Raw genomic sequence first — 16,734 nt, 5'->3', positions numbered from 1 at the left:
CAACAGAATTTCCTGACCTTTAGTAAATTTTTTTGGAAATTTTCATCTAAAGCAAATCCTGATACAACTATGTGATTTATTATTTTTAAGTTCAGGTGGTACGGTATTATATGATTACCGATGGTTTCACTTGACATTGGATAGGATTTAATTTGGGATTTCAAATTTTAATGTAGTATCATATACAATCAACAGATTTTGTTTATAGAAAAGATATAAAATGTCAGTTCTTAATCTATTTCAGAGTTTTGTGTATAGTTGTAATACATCGTAGCATTAGGGACACTAACTGCTTAGTTCAGATTAAAGAAATTAGGAAAACAGATTTGTAGAAAAATGAAAGGATCTGCTAGTAAGATGCCTGATACTGAAGAAGTATCTCTGCCAGTACCACCTCCACCATCTGAGAGGCAACCTGGAGATTTCTTGCCACCATTCCTTTACAACTTCTTGAACAAGTTGGGCCTTATAGAGCTGGTGTTGGTCCATAAATGGAATTTTTTTTATGGTGAGATAACAGCAAAACAAGTTTTTATGCTGTAGTTCAAATGGCTTCAATCTAAATGACGTGATCCGTATGCCACCGTACTTGAATCACTCAAGGACATGATTGCTTCAATCCCAACAACGTGATATTTAAAAGATTCTACAAAAGTCATTCATTGAAAACAGGTTGAAACATTAATCAGGTTTATAAAACAGAATGGTTCATAGAAATCCAGTGCAAGTTAGAGAGTGAGGTTTGGTTAATTGCAAAATGAGCAATACTTCTGAACAGTGCAAACTCTTTGTCAAACACAAAAAATTACCAATGGTTATAGCCACAAACATAAAAATGACAAGTCTTGCATTATTCCAGTTGAAGTTATAATACTATTACCACTATGTCATTTGGCAAGAAGTCATTCTGGTCATGCATTATTCAGGCATGGTAGTACACGAATCTTGTTATACTTGTATAACTCAAGTTGAAGTCACTTGAACCATATCATAAATTATGAACCAAGATGATAGTTGTTTATTGTAGTTTTGTTGGGGTGCATTGTTGCAATGTATCAGTCTTAGAGGATAATAAGTTTTACCATTTTATAAGCTTTGAAATTACAGTAATTTCTTATTTTATTGTCAATTTTAGTTGTATAGATGCATTACAATTATAATATTCTTCAGTTAAAAAATGTTTTGCAATACAGGACTACACAGTACACAGGTGTACCAGAATCTTGATATTGTATACAGTATGGGACATGAGAAATATTAAGCTTTCCTAAATTTCTTGCTCACTGAGTGTAGTAAGCACTAAGCAGCCTATTCAGTAAGAATTGAATTTGCATGTGAAGCAATTTGTGCAAACTAAAAAATTAACAGAACAAATTTTTCCCTTATTGAAATTCGTTTGACAAGTTTTTCTTCAGAAAAAAGATGGAATTAACAGTTTACATCAGGTTTTGGATGTTTTATAGTTTTTGGATGTAAACGGATTAGTTGTGCTTGTAGAAGTAGGTGCAAACAGGTTGGCAAAGAGTAGAATGTATATATTATACTCCGTATGAAAGGTATACATTTTGAAAAATATGGTCTCTAAATAAAGTCTCTCCTCCCCAGGGTTGAGAAAAACCCGGGTTTTTTTAAAAAAGCCCAACCCGCCCGGGTTTTTTTAAAAAACCCGGGTTTTTTTGGGTTTTATTGTTTTTTTTTTAAAAAAGATGCAAAAAAAGGTAGATTTATGCTTATTTCACCTCAAAACTACTTTTTACGAATGAAGTGCCTTTCACTGCTTTCACTCACAGTACATGCTTGCATAACTCAATAAAATAATGCACTAGGGTTGTTGTTGCTTGAATGTTGCATCATCCATTCATTTCAAGATCAAGTTGGATGTTGCATCATCCACTGATTTCTATACCTAGTTGATGCTACCGTGGTAGAAATCACATTATTGCATCATTTGCTTTAGATTTGAAGGCAAGAAGCATTTATGCCATCATGTTTAAATATTTTTTATCATTTATATATATATTATATATAGTAATGGATGAGCAATTGAGCGATTGCGTGGCCAATGGCCATTTAGGCAAATGCTCTGAAACAGCCATGCGTTAAAATCATGAATCTGTAATTGGTAAATAGCCTCCTAAATTGCATTTCACATCATATATACAGACTACAGTAGAGTAGGCCTAGTACTTTCACCAGTTTAATTATAAGGCCTTCTTGCATAAATGAGTTTTAATGTAGTATACACAAAGTGGCATTACTTGATTTTTGTGTACTGTACAATACCCACTGCGTTTTTAGTTTATTCTTGGAAATTTACTTCACAATCACATCCTTAAGTCCTAATTTAAAGTTTGTTTTAAGTGCCTTGTAGTGTTTTTGTTCATTTTTTTAATTTTCTAATAAAAACTGGACAAATATGATGTTTTGGGTTTTTTATGGGTTTTTTTGGGTTTTTTTAAGTGGGTTTTTTCAAAAAAACTTTTTTTCAAAAAAACCCACCCGGGTTTTTTTGGGTCGGGTAAAATACCGACAACCCTGCTCCTCCCTAATGTAGCCAATAGCCAAACCACACATATGCCACGTAAAACCATTCCACATATATACTTATTGTGGAATAGTTTTTAGTGGTGCTTGCATGAGGCGGTTTTTGGGGTGTGCTCTGGATACAAACTTACCTTTTTAATAGTGAGAATTGTTTGCCATAGCAGTTGTAACAATATACAATATATACATACAACATATTTTTGAAGTTTGCAACATAGAGTCGTGATTTTTTTTAATTCTGAAGAGTTAAGTTTATATGCCTGTGTTCTGTTAAGTACATTTACTGTAGTGACACCAAGGCATCAAGAAATGTTTTACTTTTCATATTGAATGTAGTAATTGCCGCTCAATATGGATTGAACGCATGCTGTATGTCTGTTGCCAGGAAGAAAATTAGTTTAAAATCACCATTTCAATGTGGTTTGTTTGAATTTCTACAGGAATGGCTGCGTTTTTGAGCATGTATCTTATGTATGGGTACGGCTACGGTGCACATCTGTTGTGCAATCTTATAGGGTTTGTTTATCCGGCTTACATTTCGTAAGTGTATATATAAATAGTTGTGTGGTTTGGGGTAATTATTGATATGACAAATTTGTCGCGTGTGTCGTGTTTCATCACATGTGCTTTAATTCTTTTCCGGGAGCCATCAGTTGAGCCACTGAGGTGGAAACACTGATATCTACACATTTAAATCAATAGGAGCAAAACTGCATTAAACTAATTTGTCAACAGACCGCTTGAGCTTGATTCTATTTGGTGGCATGCTGCTTTTTTGCTCTTGCTACTATTTTTTTGCTGTTGAAAAATTAGTAGTTTATTACACTTGCATGGTTTAACCAACTTATTAAGTACTAACAGTGCGATCTGTCCATTCTGATTTTTGAACAATGTCAAGTGTGAGAAAATTCCTTTTTGAGTATTGTTCTCAGTTATAAAGTAAAACAAAAGTACCGTACGAAAAGGTTTTGCTTGCGTAGACCTTTAATTCCATCTTGTTCTGGAGTAAAATCGCGAAACTTTAACTGCATAATTACCAGTTTCACCACATTTGCAAGTCGCATCATTTTGTACCATTCAAATTAGCTTCATGCACGCAATTCAATGATAAGTTTGCATGCACAATTGCACATAATTGCTTGATCTAATTTTTGCGCATTCTTGTCATTTGCTGATGCATGTGCTGCTGTTAATTTTCATTCATAGGTTTGGTTGGATTTACATCACTTTATCTTGTTCAAGAGTATTTCATGACCATAACATGCAATTTGGTTGGTTTTATTTTGCCTGCCATTAAATCGTAAGTAGCAGTTTATTTGATACAGTGGTTTTCAACCTATTTTGCACCGCGACCCACTCAAAGCAATCAACGTAGCCTCCCATAAACATATTGAAAACAAAGCATATTTAATGCAAAATTTAACCGAATTTGATTCACGACGACAACCAGTATTTTCTCGTTTTGCTGTTCTATTCCAAACTTCTGTAACCTAAAACGTCTTTTCACGATGTCTTTACGACTTTTTTACATTTCCTCCAATTATTTTCCATTTCTTATCAAACTTGGCTACATTGTAGGAGAAAAAATAATGAGAATAAGCTACAGTTTCGCATTTTCATCGGTTAAATTTATTACAGTCTTTTATCGGTTTATTGAAATCAGCTTCAGTGAGATGGTTATTTCTGCATTTTTTAACAAGCTTTTCAATGCGTGGAACTGTTGCTAAAAAAACTTTTAAACGAAATAGCTTACACACTGAGTTTTTTCATGCCATTGGAAGCCATACTGACAAATTCATATTTGACATAGAGAGAATTCCAAATACGGTAACCTTGCTTTTTGCCATAGAGCAGGGGTTCCCAACCTTTTTACGATGTCGTACCACTTGGTCGCTCTGTACTGCTAAGCGTACCACTTCTAGTACACCAACTAGTTTGATCGAATCATATTTTATTCAGAAGAATAATATTAGCGTACTAAAATAACACTAAAGCACCACAACTAAATTAAATGAGGCTTTTGTTTACTGTCCACCAATTAGTCGGTGCCGGTGTAAATTTGCTAACAGCGCATCGAAAGTCATTTCCGGGCCCACCTAGTCGGTTTCGATTTTTTGACTTGATGTTCATCATGACTGAAAATCCCTGCTCGCATTCCCACGTGGAAGGGAAAATCAGAAGCTGTGGAAGAGCATGGGAAGCTAGCGTTGAATATGAAGAAGCCATACTGAGCCACAAGTTTATTGGAGAACATTCCTTGTAACTGTTCTTGAACATTTTATTCTGATCTATTTTTAGCTTACAACTGGTTAAAGACGTCTAACATGAAGTAACATGATACAACTTGCATTATTCCACGCTTTTTGTAGCTTAAGCTATAAAACAGTAGATGATATCTATCAAGAGCAATCATTTGACATAATTAACGCCCACTGTCCCACAGCGTTGCACGACTTTCCAAAGCAACTGTGCTTCTTGTTGAAAACTGACATGACCTGTATTTTGAAGATCGTAATGATTCGAATCAACAAGAATAGTTACGTAACAATAAGAAAGAATAGGCTTAGGGATTTTTTTTCTAAACAAAATCAAATAAACAAAATATAAAGTTGTGAATCCACATTTTTGCGAAAAAAAGGGAAGCCACCCGCGTACCATCTGAAAAACCTTCGCGTACCACAGTTTGGGCACCCCTGCCATAGAGCATAGAGTGGTTGCCGGTTAACTTTCGTTTCCACAAAGCAACGTACGAGAACTTGGCGAAAAACATTGAATGCTTTTCTATTCTTAAAGCCTTTGCAACCTCTGACAGTTTAACTAATAGAATAACCTCAGATAGAGGAATGATCGCTTACAAAAATACACAGTTTTTAATGTTCACTGGCAAGAAAGAAATGAAAACGACATTCTGGGTTTTCAGGCGTTTCATAACCCACCGAAAAACGGCTCTCGACCCCCAGGTTGAAAACCCCTGATTTAATGTGTGCTGCTGCCACTAACAACCTGACGACTTATCGCTGTGTCAGGGTTTCTGTATGTAGATTAATTGCATCAGTTATTTGCATAAATCATTCGTTTGTATGGAATCTTAGTCATATTGCATTTTTTCATCTCTCGTCGTATACTTGCTTCATATTACCTGATTTACCTCAATCTCATAGGCTCATATCTTATATTTTTCGCTTAAGGGTAACAGGTGATACACTTTTTATTCTCTTCTTACGTTGTTCCAAAGTTAATGTTGTTCATAAAAATCATAGTTATTTATAACAATTTTGTATCAATATAGGGTAAAAGCAATAGAAACTCCATGCAAAGACGATGATACCGAATGGCTCATGTACTGGGTCGTGTTTGCTTTTTTCAGTGTTGTTGAATTCTTTGCCGACCTTACCATGTCCTGGTTTCCTTTTTACTTACTTGGAAAGGCAAGTGCATTGTAGGGTCTGCTACCATTCGGTGAGTTCGATTCGGTGAGTTCCTAACTCCTAACCCTAAAACGGCAATGATAATTAGGCTACGGTACCCGATAATTTAAAAAAGAAATTCAAAAAATCACCGAATAGGGAATCGGACTCACCGAATTGGACTCACCGAATCGGACTCACCGAAACGGGCCATTCCGTGCATTGCAATGTGCAACAAACGTTCTATTGAAACCTTTATGTGTCAAGCTAGTGTGGAAAACCAATAACTTTTTATGCATTAAGCAATTTATTAGCTGCGGTCGTGTGCATTCTTTTAAAATAAAGTGGTGACTTTGTTTCTGTCAATCAGCTTTGAATGAGCTGAAATGAAGAGTGTTCTTTAGCTTCGTTATTCAACTTTGAATTCGATTAAATGGTCGATTTTATTACATAACCCGCTCAAACATAAATGGATATGACGATTAAGGTACCAGAAAGGAAACCCTTTTTGCGAAGGCAAATACTGGCTGCGTGATCTGATCCACCGCTTATTGTTTAATGTTTATACAATTATGACATAATAATAATGTTTTTATTGGCGCCCATTGCGACAGCATACAGTACACTGCGATCACAGATGCGATACAACACTCAGGAAGCAGCAAAGGGACATAGTAGGCTTCGAGTCAGCTGCTCTGTGACCACTGACTGTGACTATTAAGTGTGTTTGCCGAGATACAGCCGCGTGCTCTGGAGCGGTGTCGAACCCATATCCTTTCGAACGTCGCGCAGACGTTCTCACCACTCGGCAACGCAGCCGACAATTTTGTCGTAAATGCGTTTCTTTTACCCCTTTTATGACGTTTCCAACAACTTCTTAAAGGTCACGTATGACTGATTATGATTGTGGAAAAACTTGTCCTCGGACTGAGAAATCCTTTTTGAAAACTTAGCAGTTTCGCATACTAGATATTTATGTACGACATTTCAACAGCCAAATAGAATTCCAACAATCGCTTTTTCAGTGCCTCTTCTTGCTGTGGTGCATGTCCCCTGTTTCATGGAACGGCTCCGCATTTCTATACAAAAACTTTATCAGACGCTTCATCCTTTCTCACGAATCGGAAATTGACAGAGTTTTCAATCGTGTAAACGCTGGAGCTAAAGACATATTGTCAACTGCCTCTGAAGGTAATTCCTGGTTAACAAAGACTTATTCTTAATTTGTATTGGTTCTAAATCATTCTCTAGTATCCTTCTACCCTTGTTTTTTAAGAGTAAGTTTGTCTTTTCCGTTATTATGCTTTTAAAGCGATACTTAGCCTATTTTTATCGTGAACATTTTAAACCTTGATCTTTCTCAATGACATCTATGTGTCGACGTTGTAGCTGCCAAGAGCTCTACAGCCGGTGCAATGGAGAAAGTGGCCTTGTCAATGATGACCTTGAGACACAACGACCCCCCTGCCGTTCACACCGACCAACCAGAAGAAGAGGCTGCAGAGGTTCCTCAGTCGACTCACAGCTTAAAAAAAGACCATTCTAAATCGAAATCTTCTATAAAAAGCAAAGAAAGCAGTGGTCATGTATCAGCTTCTCCTTCCAGCGTATCTAAGAAAGATGACTAAATTTATATGATACCTACAGAAAAGCTATGCTCGTTGTCAGTGCTTTGTATTATGTGTAAGTTTCATGCCCTATTCGAATAATTTTGTCAATTTTTGTCAGTTTGACGCTTTTTAATGTTGAATTTGCGCAAAATTGCAAAAGTAATTTTGAATAGTTGTCAACTCTGCTTGATTAGTGTTTAAATAAAGTTTTCTCCTTTGGTTTCATGAGAAATAAGAACTTTTCAATGCATTGCATAAAATGCATAACCTCAGAAACTGATGTTAAATATTAAGTAACGCAATCTTAATGGCTCAAGCTTTGTTGCCAATTATTGCTACACCTTTGTGCAGTTATTCAAGCAATACTGGTTCTGTAATATTTTTTGTCAAATTTATTGCTATGCACGTGATATTGTAAAGGTCTCTACCGTTTGCTAAAACAATTTTGAGTTTTTCTGTCTGTGATTAAATGACGTGGTAAGTTACGTCACTCGTTGGAAATCGTTCTTTCAGAGAAGGTAGGACTTTGCAGTTTCATCTCACTGTGTTTAGTTTAAAGTGTCATTATAGCTTATTAACATCTCAATTATTATTGCATGTGACGTCATTTTTGTTTGCCCATTTGCTTTGATGATACAATTAGTTGAACTGAAATTTTGTTTGGCGTAAAGTTTTACTTGAAAAGCTTTGTTCAAATTTCACTAATAAAGATTTTTGTAATTATAAACTTTGTAAAGGGCGTAATTGTGAGAAAGGCGACCCCCTATTTTCTGCAAAATTTCAGACCAAGCTGTGCCAACTGGAATTTGTCAAATGAACGCCCCAATGAAAGAGAGCCGGCGAACTTAACTCTTGGTAATGATTGTCACTTGCAGGCAACATTGCTTTGCCATAAGTGGTAACTTTTTCCAGTGACCTTGAAGAGTTAATATTTGCCCAAGTAAATAGAGAGCATGTTCCCAGAGCATCTACAAACAATCCGATTGTCATGTTGGTTTGTATCATTATGCGTTGTATACCGGTACCGCCCTTTTGAACTATTACAGTTTTGAAGACAAAGCAAATCTTCAGGCTCAGTAAGCAGGCTGCATCTTTCAGCATCACAGAAAAGTACAGGTAATCACAACTGTACGACTTTGCACATTAAGCTTGTTTGGTTTTTTTAGGTTAGGCTCTTAACTGAACTCAGCCTACATAATAAAGCGTTTGTGTGCCTACAGGTATGCTATTAAAAGCAGAAGCTAAGATACAGAAATGGAATTGAGTAAACGTTTTAAAACTTGAAAGAACACGCTATTTTAGCAGCACTTGCGTTCAGCTGGGTACGCAAGGTTTCTTACTGGGAGAGGGAAGTTTCGTTTGAAATAATTTGACTTTTTTTTATCAAGAGTAGCCTAATGCTACTCTTCAGTGTGGTTTGACCAAAGTTTAAGGTAGCCGAGGCTATCTGTTGTTGAAATATAAACTCTCACGGTCTTTGCTTATGTCACTGTAGGCTACTTTTGGATTGAATTATTAGACATGTAAATATAAAAAGCATGATATTAGACCTAAAACACGGATGAGTAGCCTAAAAACTGTAATAGTTCGATTAGCAGGCAATGTCCTTAGAGTAAAGCATAAATAAAACCTCTTTATTAAAGTTTAAATATCGATTGTAATTTATTACGGCACCAAATTGTCGCACTCTAAATATATACATAGTGAAAAAGAAGGCTTACCCTACAAGGCAGTGTGAGTACCATCTCGTCTCCTTCCCTCCGAAATTCACAAGTGGGCCTCTACTTTTTAAGAAAGGTACGGTACCTATAATGTATTTTTCAAACAATAGGTTGTGAATTCGAATCAGACTGCCTCCACAATCTGTTGGGACACCATCTTTGACGGCATAACAATGCAAAGTGTCTATGGAGTTTAACTAAAATAACTACCGGTAAACGAATTTACAGGGCCGTTTTTAGAGGATAATTTGGTATTAAAAACGGCCGTCTCTAAAACATGTACCGTAATTGTATCACTCTTGAAATAAGTTGCAAAAACTAAAAACGAAGAAAAAGAATAGGCTTAGGCTATGCAGTGCTTGTGTTGGAAAAAAATAAGACGCTGGGTTGAACGCACAGCAGCCTACTTTAACAAGGTAGTTACAAAGACTTTAGCAACGTGGAGTTTCCTTCTATCTATATGCAAGCCTCCCCCTTCCTAAAAAGTTTTTACATTAAAAACATCATCTCGAATGCATAGCCTACACTGGATAATCTCTGTCAACACTTTTGGGTGCCATTATTGAATATCTTCGTCGTTTCTCGAGCATTTAATTTTGGACAAGTCTAATGGTAGGCTATCAACCGTCCAAGAAAGCGAGAGCATAGACATAGTAGGCTATTATTCCTTTTGGAAACTCCAACAAAATAACATAGATTTACTGGTTTCGCTGATCTAAAATAGTAATTCCAAACGATAATCAGCAAAAGCCTACAAAACCGATGGATGCATTCCAGCTATGAAATGTCGAGTTTTTGTAGGAGTATTGTCACATCTTTCATTTAAAAACTACGAAAAATTCTGCACTAATAAAATATGGATATGGATGGGCCCCCCTAAACAGAGATGTGGGCCCACTAACCAAGGTTTCTTTCTTGGCCTCGGAAACCTGAACAGTTTCGGTCGTTGTGGTGTATTTGCAAGACCATTCTTGAACAATAACATGTTTGCACTATAGGGGGAGGGAAGGTAATTTGATACACTTTTAACATTTTTGCCTGTTAACTGAAAATTATCTGACACAAACTATTGATTTTAAGCTGAAATGAAAGTCTGATCCCTTACACACTTTTTAAAAACATTTTCACTTTTTTATTTTTGTTACTTTTTTTTTAATTGAAATTTTAAAAACGTCACTCAAATGTATCAAATTACCTTCCACGGAAGGTAAATTGATACACCCGGAAGGTAATTTGATACAGTAAAACTAATACAGAAATCCCCTTTGACAGCAAAGCAATAAATGAAAATTTAATATGTGGTTGGCGTGATTGGGTGCAAAGATGACTGTTGAGGCCCATGTGTGCGGCGAAGTTTCTGCAGCGGAATGATCATGGGAAGGATCATTGGCTGGAGTTCATATTCAAGGGGGGTGCTTTGCGCTGTTCTCATATTTTGACAGCAGATAGCGTGTAGGCCTACGAAAGCCTATATAATAGTTGTTTCCCAAAGTAGCAGGTCTTATTAATAAAGAATAACTTATTTAAATCAAGTAGATCAATGTCAACATTTATTACAGTCACAAAAAAGAATGTAATATACTGTATCAATTTACCTTCTCCACATGTATCAATTTACCTTTTTCAAAAAAAGTTATAAAATACTGATTTTTGTATGCTTGGATGCACATTGCAGAAAAAACGTGACATGCCCTTGAAGCCTTATCAATGAACTGTCAAATGAGTTTGGTTTCATCTTTCAGGAACTTTTCTTTAACTTTCCAGACGAAAATAATCATGAGTTAAAATTTTTACGAAAATACTCAAAAAACACACTTTCACAATTTTATGCCATAAAAGCACGAGTTAGCTGCATGGTGCAATTTTTGTAGGCATTATTTTCACAGATCTTCCACCTAATGACAATATTTTTGACCAATATTTTTTGTACATTTCTGTAGAGGGGGTGTATCAAATTACCTTCCGTATCAAATTACCTTCCCTTCCCCTACAACAACGCTAAAATTAATCAACATTTTTAAACGGTGGGGAGAGGACATGGCCCCCACTGCGTACGCCACTGTATACGTAGCCTACTTATTTCGGAAGATAATTTCCTTTCACGTTGTCAGGACTACTGCATTGTAGTTGACTCAATATAGGATAAACATTCTCCTTGATCTTGCATGGCCCATTGTAAGAATATAGCACAGGCTAGCCTACACTTGTCTGAGACAGTTTCTATAAAAGATGTCATTGCACTGTAAAGCTCGTTTGGTGGGAAACATTGAAGAAGAAATTCGACGATTTAAAGTGGATCAAAACGTTGCTGCAAATTTTGATTACCTCAAAAGCAAGGTTCGACGTTAAACTAACGAAAGTTACTTAAACTATGTTAGAAATATAGATATTAGCTAAGTTATATGGACTTAGTCTACAAAAAAAAAACACTTTAACATTTTATTAGGCGTAGGCTATGTGGGCTAGGCGTAGGCTCGGTTGCCAGCTACATGACTATTTAAAACAGGGGTGTGCAACCTTTATTACAAGAGGGCCACATATAAATAACTGGGTGCAACCGCGGGCCGCACGTTTATTTAACATATGATTTCTAGTAGTTGCAGCAGGCACAAAAAAGTAGTTTTTTTTGTTATTAATGTTATTCTTATGGCATTATTAGGGGTTATCTTCTTGCAGAAATAACAAGTTAAGACGCATAAGTTTCTGAAGAAAACTGCTATTCAAATTTATTGTTTCACCGTCTTTAAACGAGTTCAGTGAGAAGTTTGCAGCTGGCTTCTTTTCCCGACGGCTTTTTCCAAATTTACTTTAATGGAAGTGCTCGCAATTCGAAGTCCATTTTCCAAGTGTTCGTCTGTCAGAACCGATCGATAGGGAGATTTCATGACGCCCATTTTAGAAAAAAAATTGTTTGCACAAATACGTTGAGCCAAAAAGAGCCATTTTTAAAGCAATGGATTTTTTTAAATGTGCAAAGTCATCTTGGTTGAGATGTTTTCGGTGAAAATCGCCAAGATTCATTTCTAAATACTTTGCTTGCAAATCCGTTTTCTCTTGAAAATCAATCAGTTCAAGTTGGATATCAGCTGGTGCTTTGTCAATGTCTGTGTCGAATGGCGACGAGAATATACCAAACAAATATTCATGAAATTTGAAGTCCTTGAAACGAGCCAAAAATTCATACAACAATTTTTCAAATTTAGTTTTCTTCTCAGGATGCATTCCATAGTCTCTCAAAGTTGAAAAGTGGAAAAGATTTCCTGCCTGTAGGTTGTATGTGAGCTTTCCAAAGTCGTAATTTGTTCATAAAGCCTTTTATGTGACCATATATTTTTAACGTTCCAAATAATTAAACACGATGAATTAGTGGTGGCCGGTGCAGATTTCTAAAATGGTTAACAGAAGGTGCGAAATCTATAACAATCCACTCTATAATGAATTGTTCGCAAGTACCAGACTAAACTAAATTATAAACACGTTTCGCGGATCGCACACAATTCAAAATTGGCACATCTATGCGGGCCGCATTTGGCCGGCGGGCTGCACGTTGCACACCCCTGATTTAAAACATCATCAATATTCAATCGGAAAATAACTGCCAAATTGATTTATTCGCCAATAGCTAAATGCGCCTATGTCGTTAACAACTTTGAATTTTTTGGACAGTTTGAATTATAAATAAGCTTAATGCACTTATAAACTTAGACTACGGTACGAAAAGACTAACCTTCTGCTGAACTAGGCGTTCTTATTTTTTTGCTTTGTTTACTGCTGGCTGTCTCAAAAGTAAAATTTCTCCCATCCCCTTTTTTCAGTCAGATGTTGAGCATATATTTAGCTTTTTTTTCTTTATTTAATTTACTCTGGCTAAAGCCCTTATGGGTTAGCCTACTGGACTATATTAGGCTACTTTTATTAATTCATATAAAGATATTTTTTAGACTTAAGCTTAGTCTACATTATGTGATTTTACAAACACTGGACAATTTTAACTAATGAATAGTTACAAAAACAACCACTATAGCTATATTTGGTTGAAACCGCTATGTGGGCTAACATGCTTTTTACCTAGCCTAGGCTACAACCTTCACAAATTAAGCTCTATCGTTGCAGTAGGCATTTAGCCAAGCTACTGCAGTTACGCTCTATGTACTTTGCATGGTCAGATCATTGCGGTGTTTCCGAGCATTAAAGATGACAACTTTAAAGTGTTTTGGAAAGATGAAGAAGGTGATCTGATTGAATTTAGTACAGATGAAGAATTAATTGATGGCTTAGCCCAGACAAGATCGGCTGGTGATCTTTTCAACATTACCATCAAGGTGAAGTTGTTTTTTATTATCTATTTTACAACTTTAACTTTCCAATCCTTCCCTGAAACAAAATTGACGGAAAGCAAATGCAACCGTGTAACTTCATTGCAGTTTCAAAACGACGCACTTTGAGAATTTCTGGCCTATAGACCAATGTTTTGATTAAATTAGCCTATTAAAAATTGCCTAGCTTGGTTGACGAGGCTTAGCCTATTGGATCTACTAGAGGCCTTTCCTTGTCACCTGCTCACAGACATCCAAGCTGTTAGTACGGTCGAGGTCAGAGGTATCGAGTTGCTCTTGAGTCGGTTGTGATCCGATTTCTCTTTGCAACATTGAGTTATTTTGTTGCCAACTGGACTGCTTTGCTTTGGGTCATTTAAGTTACCTTATACCAGGCCTTGGCTACTATTAAATAGCACAAACAAATTTGTGATAACTATTGCTAAGGCTGCTTCATTGCAAGTTGGCCTACCACTGAAGCATGGTTAATTTTTTAATTATTTTGACCAGAAAAATGAAAAACAAGATCCTTCTTCGGCAAAATTTAATCAACCCGGAGAACCTTTTGAACCGTTTTTGAGAAATCCGAATCAAAGTCCTAGGCATAGGAACTGGCAATACCAACCGAGGCAACCATCTTGGCATACTCCTAGACACATGACAGATCCCGGACTAGTTTTTCCTGATCCATTTAGTGCATATCACCATGGTTGGCAATACGAAAGATTTCCAGGACCTCAAAATTGGTACGATGCTGCCCGACAGCCATTTGCTCCAACGTACCAGTTCTATGCAGGAGATGAAAAAACAGGAGCGACTGGGAGCAGAGGACCTTATGGGACTTATTCTAGTTCTTGGATGACATCAGACACACCGAATGAAAACGTTCAGGTAGCCTAAATCAAAACTAAAATGGATTATTTAATTTTTTGGACAAGTGGAGTAGGCTAATAGCTTAAACTGAATATGCAAAAAGCCTAAATTCAAAATAAACTACCGGTACCGGTAATTGTTTTTGATTAGTGTGTATTGTACCGGTACTGTTTTACGATGGTAGTTGTTTTTTTACTTCATTCAGCAGATGCATAACTTGCGCCCATCCAAACCATATTTAGAAAACCAAACCTTGTGTGTAGCCTACAACACTAAATTATATCATTAACACACACGTAATGTTCGCTTTTTGACAAACTGGTGCTTGCAATCTCATCAAGTAGTTTCCACCAGAGAACCAACTGCGAGTAAGACCCCCATGTTGCAAACACTGGACAATTTTAACTAATAAATAGTTACAAAAATGTCGTTGGACCAAGGATACTAGCTCCATAGTTTTCATGTGAACGTAAATAGTTTGGTTTTGAAATTGCGAGGACAAACAACAGTTCAAAACTGAGATTTTATGGCTAGCCTTTTATTAAGTCATTTCGGGTTTCATGATCTTTCAAGTTGTTTTTTGTTTGTCGTATCCAGGCTTACACTCGGTGGTTGAAGATTTAGATTAAGTGGACGGGAAGGCAAGGAAGCCAATTTTCATGTCCACCTTCTGGCATGTCTTTTAGGTGTCCTGCCAAAGGCAAAGACATAGCCGCATGCTCTTGAGCGGTGTCGAACCGGCGACCTTTCGACTGCCGTTCCAGGGCTCTCACCACTCGGCTATGCAGCCGACTTTCAAGTTGTTGATGATGTTTAGCTAATATGATGATGAACTGTTTTATTTTGATCAACAACGCACGAGCACAAAATAATTGACACGGCGAGAAGAACACAATAACCATAGCCAGGTCAGAGACTTTAAAGAACCGGCCTGCCACGTCCCGCGGAGGCGGGGAGCGGCGTGATTATGGGGTGGCGATGCACCCGGAAGGGAAGTCCACCAGCTTAGGTCGTGGAGGCCAGGCTGGGGAGTCTAGGTACCTGTGGAAGGAAAGTGTGGATCGAAAATTTTGTGCGACTCGTCCGCAAAATTTAAAATGGCGGAACGGGCCAGGGAGACGGGCTTAGTTTTCGCAAACGCACAAAGGTCAGCTGGTACCGGCAGAAGTTTTAAAGCCGGGCAGCGCCCAAATGTCGTTTGAACTTCCAACTACTGTAGAGTTGGGCTACTTCATAAGTTTATAAAAAATATTTGCAGTGGTGAAGCTAGGCTCTAGATAGACACTTTCAACTGTACAAACATTTAACAAATCATAAATTTTTCAAGTAGGCTATTTGTGGTTTTATAGGGATAATTTTGAGAAAGAAAAAACTAGTCTATTTAATAACAGTTGCAGTTGTAAGTTTGTAGAAGTTGACTTCTAACCTAAAACAGCGTCTGGGAGCATTGTTTATGAATTAATAAGCTACAAATTTTGGATAATTTGGTTGGCGGTTTGGTTGCCAGATGTACCGTATGTCAAGAGAGTGACTGGTTATTTAGGTTGTCTAACTGGCGGTCTGTCTTTTTCTTGCATATAATTACTTAAATTGTTTTGTGTTTAAGTTTTTTATGCAATAAAAATTCAGAGATGTTAATTTCTCATTTATTTGCATGTCATTTTATGTAGGTTCAGCAGCAAAGCCAATCGAATGAAACTGACAACACAAAAGAAAAATAGAAGAAACATTTGCTATTTCAGAACTTTTGTTTTGTAAACATTTATGGGCTGATAAAATTTAGAGAAATTTAGTATTGGGTTTGTTTGCATTCTGCATTAAACACATTTATATTTTTATGTAATATCTAGGCTACCCTGTGTTGTTACAATTCTATTGCTTTTTTTCTTTTTCAATTTCTTAGGTTTGCTGCACATTGAATTAAGGTGTATTGTAATATGAATGTAAATAGCCATCGATTCGACAACAAAACCAAAATAGCTGGTAGTTACTTACAAAAAACAAACAAATGTAACCATAGGCTACGCATCTTAATTTCAAATGTATTCATCATTCACCGACAATATTATGCTGCAAATATTATGTTATGTCCATCTATATCTTGTTGGGACCATTTATAAGCCTGAAAAGGATCTTTTTCTGGTAAAGTTACCAACCCACTTTTCTAGTTTTTTCCAATGTGTTTTAATTTTCTTAAACTGTAATTCATTGGTTTTTGTTATGATGTGTAACAGTGTACCTATATTCAATATTACTCCATGTT

At 36.5% G+C, this 16,734-nt stretch overlaps 2 protein-coding genes across 2 annotated transcripts; both read left to right on the top strand.

The window, feature by feature from the left end:
* Positions 1 to 221: 221 nt before the first annotated feature.
* LOC145768457 (receptor expression-enhancing protein 5-like) lies at positions 222 to 8,626 on the top strand. Its single transcript, XM_082579949.1, has 5 exons — positions 222 to 508; positions 3,751 to 3,844; positions 5,834 to 5,972; positions 6,977 to 7,142; positions 7,341 to 8,626. The coding sequence occupies exons 1-5, from the start codon at positions 337 to 339 to the stop codon at positions 7,577 to 7,579; spliced, it is 810 nt and encodes a 269-aa protein (XP_082436075.1). The 5' UTR covers positions 222 to 336; the 3' UTR covers positions 7,580 to 8,626.
* A 2,843-nt stretch (positions 8,627 to 11,469) lies between these two features.
* LOC145769653 (uncharacterized) lies at positions 11,470 to 16,734 on the top strand. The gene is made up of 4 exons (XM_082581321.1): positions 11,470 to 11,619; positions 13,449 to 13,604; positions 14,109 to 14,489; positions 16,142 to 16,734. Exons 1-4 carry the CDS (start codon positions 11,512 to 11,514, stop codon positions 16,190 to 16,192), a joined length of 696 nt encoding a protein of 231 aa, XP_082437447.1. The 5' UTR covers positions 11,470 to 11,511; the 3' UTR covers positions 16,193 to 16,734.

Source organism: Aplidium turbinatum, chromosome 4 (assembly GCF_918807975.1).
Source record: "Aplidium turbinatum chromosome 4, kaAplTurb1.1, whole genome shotgun sequence".
Classification (NCBI taxonomy): Eukaryota; Metazoa; Chordata; class Ascidiacea; order Aplousobranchia; family Polyclinidae; genus Aplidium; species Aplidium turbinatum.
This window is presented reverse-complemented; position numbering and strand designations above follow the sequence as displayed.

What these genes read in the sequence shown, in the direction of transcription:
- LOC145768457 (XM_082579949.1), top strand. Translation starts at nt 337, where the DNA reads ATGAAAGGATCTGCTAGTAAGATGCCTGATACTGAAGAAGTATCTCTG. An exon ending in TAAATGGAATTTTTTTTATG is followed by an intron (nt 509 to 3,750) that starts GTGAGATAACAG and finishes TTTCATTCATAG; the next exon opens with GTTTGGTTGGATTTACATCA. An exon ending in ATTTTGCCTGCCATTAAATC is followed by an intron (nt 3,845 to 5,833) that starts GTAAGTAGCAGT and finishes GTATCAATATAG; the next exon opens with GGTAAAAGCAATAGAAACTC.
- LOC145769653 (XM_082581321.1), top strand. Translation starts at nt 11,512, where the DNA reads ATGTCATTGCACTGTAAAGCTCGTTTGGTGGGAAACATTGAAGAAGAA. An exon ending in TTGATTACCTCAAAAGCAAG is followed by an intron (nt 11,620 to 13,448) that starts GTTCGACGTTAA and finishes TTGCATGGTCAG; the next exon opens with ATCATTGCGGTGTTTCCGAG. An exon ending in TTTTCAACATTACCATCAAG is followed by an intron (nt 13,605 to 14,108) that starts GTGAAGTTGTTT and finishes TATTTTGACCAG; the next exon opens with AAAAATGAAAAACAAGATCC.